Source organism: Ruditapes philippinarum, unplaced genomic scaffold (genome assembly GCF_026571515.1).
Source record: "Ruditapes philippinarum isolate M1 unplaced genomic scaffold, ASM2657151v2 ctg7945_1_1_1_1, whole genome shotgun sequence".
Taxonomy (NCBI): Eukaryota; Metazoa; Mollusca; class Bivalvia; order Venerida; family Veneridae; genus Ruditapes; species Ruditapes philippinarum.
This window is the reverse complement of record NW_026855458.1, coordinates 36,829-41,954: the sequence shown is the minus strand read 5'-3', so window position 1 is coordinate 41,954 and position 5,126 is coordinate 36,829. Positions and strand designations below refer to the sequence as shown.

At 34.8% G+C, this 5,126-nt stretch overlaps 1 protein-coding gene across 1 annotated transcript; it reads left to right on the top strand.

Moving 5' to 3' along the window:
- Positions 1–142: 142 nt before the first annotated feature.
- On the top strand, positions 143–2,250 carry LOC132743410 (nuclear receptor subfamily 1 group D member 2-like; the record flags this gene model as incomplete). The annotated part of the gene is given in 1 exon segment (XM_060731932.1): positions 143–2,250. A coding segment is annotated over 1 exon segment (1,836 nt). The 3' UTR covers positions 1,993–2,250.
- Between the last annotated feature and the right edge of the window lie 2,876 nt (positions 2,251–5,126).

Here is a 5,126-nt window from a genome sequence, read left to right as displayed (position 1 = left end):
CAAATATAAGTGGTTTTAATTAACTTAATTGATGTTGCTGTTTTTTATTCGCTTTGAAAATAGCAACACTTTAATAACGTGGTGAGTATTCACGTATAAAGGTTCATTTGGACTCATTTCAGATAGAACAACAACAACAACAACCACCACGTTAAGATGGATTCTATTGATTTATTTGGAGACTTTTTCTCGACTGAATTGCTAGACAGCACTCAAGGTCTAACTGACAATGTTCTTGACACATCAATCGATCCTGAACAGGAATTTCTAAATACGCTTGAATCAGCAGACATCGCAGACGATCTTGGATTATCACTTTTAGAAAACAATCACGAGCTTATTGATATGATGTCACCTATATTTGCGACATCGTTTTCACCCGTGCCTTGTGATAATTTAGATTTTAATGACAACGACTTTAATCAATTGCAAGAAGCTAATGTAGAACCAGAAAAACCTGAAGACAATATTGTCTTGTCACCTTTGAAACAATTACTTTTAAGTAAAACTAAGTTGACAGAACAGACATTGCCAGCGAGTAAACCTTTGTCAGCACCAAAGAAAACATCTGGAAGAAGGCGTAGTTCTGATCGGGCTTCAAAAACACTTAAAAACTCGGTCGATAATTCTAAGAAAAATGAATATGATGACTCAATAGACTTAAAGTCACGCGGCGCTAAAGAAACATCCTCAGAATCAAGATCTCATAAAAGGAACAGAAATAAAGTCAAAAATGCCTCAAAGGCTCTCAAGTTCCCGCCATGTTCTGTTTGTGGTGGCATGGCTTCAGGTTTACATTATGGTGTCAACAGTTGTGAAGCGTGTAAAGGATTTTTCCGACGGTTTATCATTAGAAATGAAGAATATAAATGTTCGAAAGATGGTAATTGTAAAGTTGTGAATAAAAATCGTGAAAATTGTTCCGGATGTCGGTTAAAGAAATGTCTTGAGCTTGGAATGTCAAAGGAAAATTCTAAGTTAGGCAGGTATTCTCTATCACGAAGGACAGAAACTATCAAACAAGTAAACGTGTTAGAAGGTAAAGAAAAGAAATCTGAACAGGAGCGAATCTTTGATGTCAATATAGACTCATTTAAATTCGATCATACTTACAGCGAAACAGACAGCGGGAAATCGTCCCCAAGTTTACATGACATTGTTCCTGAAGATTGCTCACCAGAAAACCTTCTCCAAGAACTCGTCAGCGCAATGGAGGCCATCCAGCCATATGGACCCAATATAACAAGCAAAGAGCAAGTACAAAGTGTCATCAAGTACCACTACCAACGTTATCAGGTAAAACTACAAACCTATGGTGAAATGAAAGCTGTTCCAAAAGACGAGTACTATAAACTGCTGAAAGAGTACGGCATTGATGTAGACGGTAGGATCAAAGTATTCAAGGAATATGTTTTAAAAATCAAGCGTCTGACAGAACGGTATTATAACTTTGCACATCAAATTCCGGGTTTTAAGAAACTAAAATCACACGACCAGTCAAATCTTCTAAATGCTTTCCGCTGTGATTTTTTTGTCATTCTGATGAACGAAGGTTACAACGAGGAATGTCACGTGATTTTAGCGAGGAATGGTGTTGCATACCACGTGAATGAATTGGCCGACAAATGTTTCTCGAGAGAATTAATAACTAGAATATGCGAGGCTTATGCTCGTTTTCAGAGACTTGAGATGAGCAGAGAAGAAAAATGTCTTCTTATGGCGCTGACCTTGACCTTTACTGACCGCTGTAACCTTGAAGATCCGGAATTCGTTGACAAAATCCAGTATCTTGTATCTGAAGTAATGCGCTACCATTTAGAAAAGACGGTTGGTCCACAAGCACAACGAAGATTTGCTCAATTCGTCGACGGTCTTCTATTCTTGCGAGAAGTATCTGAACAATACATGACAGAAATTAGACAACTATGCAAAGATGAATTGATGGTCAAAGAAGTTCCCATGATGACCGAGCTCTTAATTGACGAATGGTGAAAGGTCAGAGGTCAAAGAGGCTGTGATTGTGCATAATAATCATATTTAAGCAGCACACCAAATCTCTATCAAATAGAGATAATATCATAACGCAGACGATTTAGTATGTCGGGGTTTTATCTTAGTGCGTATAATACTGTATATGTATATGAAAGTTTTCATAAGAGGGTCAAGTCAAATCGCGACATGAATACAAATGATTTACAGACTTTGTGATAGCTAGTATATACTGCATGTAAATATAGCAGTTAATGTCAACATCTCAAAACAAAAGAAGGTCCTTATATGTTCGAGTGTTCTATATTTTTGGTGAGACTAAATAAAGTCAAACATGTAAATAATATACATGTTTGTAATGTAATGTAATGTATTGAATCTATTGTTTGTTAAAACTTGTTTGAAAAAATATTTTTGCTTCATTTAAACTATGAGAGAACTTACATGTTTAAAAAATAATTTCAATAAAAATGTCAACATATTTGAAGCATAATTAACTGCATGTCAGTATAAGGAGGCGGACAGAAGAACATCCTTCCAAAAAAGCTCGACATAATGAAGATGAAACGTATAGAAAGTATAAAATATACTTGGGGACACATCAATTTTGATTACATTGTTGTAAAATAATACACGGTTCGAGTTCAAAAGAGTAGGAATACAATCGCGAAGGTCGATAGACCCCGAGTGATTTATTACGATAAACAATGTGTTATTATACTATACTGCAAATAAAAGTATTATCTATTTGCATTCTAACATGCATATAAAAAGTGAATTGATAAAAAATATGTTGAACTGCATTGAGCGTAGAAGTAATTTTCCTGACGTCATTTGGTTTATTGACGTCATTTGACGTTTTATGCTGTGCATATATCGTGTAATAATACTACATGTTGTAACGCCGACTTTTTTTTATTGAATAAATGATTATAGAAAAATGTCCTCTGGTATTATAATTCAGCTAACGAACCGTTTTTACTTGGCCATTTTAACTGTAAAGTACTTGGCCATTTTAACTGTAAAGTACTTGGCCATTTTAACTGTAAAATACTTGGCCATTTTAACTGTAAAAGACTTGGCCGTTTTAACTGTAAAGTACTTGGCCATTTTAACTGTAAAATACTTGGTCATTTTAACTGTAAAATACTTGGCCATTTTAACTGTAAAATACTTGGTCATTTTAACTGTAAAGTACTTGGCCATTTTAACTGTAAAATACTTGGCCATTTTAACTGTAAAATACTTGGCCATTTTAACTGTAAAATACTTGGCCATTTTAACTGTAAAATACTTGGTCATTTTAACTGTAAAATACTTGGTCATTTTAACTGTAAAGTACTTGGCCATTTTAACTGTAAAATACTTGGCCATTTTAACTGTAAAATACTTGGCCATTTTAACTGTAAAATACTTGGTCATTTTAACTGTAAAATACTTGGTCATTTTAACTGTAAAGTACTTGGCCATTTTAACTGTAAAATACTTGGCCATTTTAACTGTAAAATACTTGGTCATTTTAACTGTAAAGTACTTGGCCATTTTAACCAGAAAATACTTGGCCATTTAACTCTGAAATACTTGGCCATTTTAACTGTAAAATACTTGGTCATTTTAACTGTAAAGTACTTGGCCATTTTAACTGTAAAATACTTGGCCATTTAACTGTTAAATACTTGGCCATTTTAACTGTAAAATACTTGATCATTTAACCTGTAAGAATCGGATTCACTTATAATTTTTTATACATATTCATAAAGAATGTTTTAATTAGATATGTGACAGGATGTTTTTAATGAAAACTTGATTTAAGGACGAGTCAACTTGTGTGGAAGCAGGCTTCCAACGAACTCATGTACTTTCATATAACGCTTTGTAACAGTAAGAAAGGCAACAGCATGAAATGTAAAGCTAGATAAATTCCTATGTTTGTGTATCTGCCGCCCCCCCTCCCCCCGCCGTATATCAATCATATCAACAGCGATACTTTATCTTAAACAATCGTATGAACTAATTGAACTAGTGACGTGGTGTCGTTTGAAATCGTTCGAGAGTCAGATTTCATTTTATCAATGATTGTATAACGTCTATCGTTTGATACGTACATCTAAACCTTATGTTATAAATATCATCACTTTAACCAATGAAGATATCTCTATCCTCTATATTACATATATATGTTGTTGTTTTCTAATGACAGTAGAAAAACGTAAGTTCAACAGTTTGTGTTTTGGTTTTGCTTTAATTTCAGTGCCATGTCGTTTGGTTTACGAACAACATGTTGTTTCTGAAATGCATGTGTAATTGGTTTAAGCAAACTCAAGTAAAGACACTACATGGATGATTTAGCCAATGAACGTCGCTCTGTATATACTGTATATTATTTCAGTCCCACGCAAACACCCCAAATTGGACAATATTATTTTTCGAGGGGTGATTGTTGTTTTCTAATTCCATCAGAACGATAAATGTTGCATTATTTTTGTTGTATTGCTATTATTTACAGTGTTGGCAATTTAGTGTTCAACGCAAAGGCGCAAGTCGCCGGACAAATAATAGATGTCAATACCCCTGCCCTTCAACAAATAAAAACGAGGTTCGTAGGCTTAATGCGCAAGAAGTAACATCACGTCTGGAACAGCGCAAATGTAGGCTATTTGATCTAACGCTATAACAGCGCGCAAGTTCGTAAAGCTATAACACATGATGACGGACAGTATATGAACATGTCTATGTTTGAACTAAGAAAGGCGTCGCATATTAGTGTCTCCTGCAGGGGGGTGTCATTCATTTTATTTCTTTTTTGTTTGTTTAAGATTCCCTGTTTAAGATAATAAATACATGTACTGTTCCTTTATCATGTGTTATAGCACTTTTAACATACAAATGTTTTAGGGACCTCTTAGGGGACGTTTTATGGCACAAGTCAAACACTTTGAGATTTTGACAGTAATCTTAGATAGAATCTGGACAGTTAGACAGTTAACAATAGCCTACTGCGTCAACTCTATTGAGTTGGCTGGCATCATTTGGCAGGCCTAAATGACAAGAATTGTGAATTTCTTACATGGATCCTGTTGGCGCCTTGTAACTGGTCATTCTGGAGCGATGTGACGTGCAGTGCATAATTGGTACAA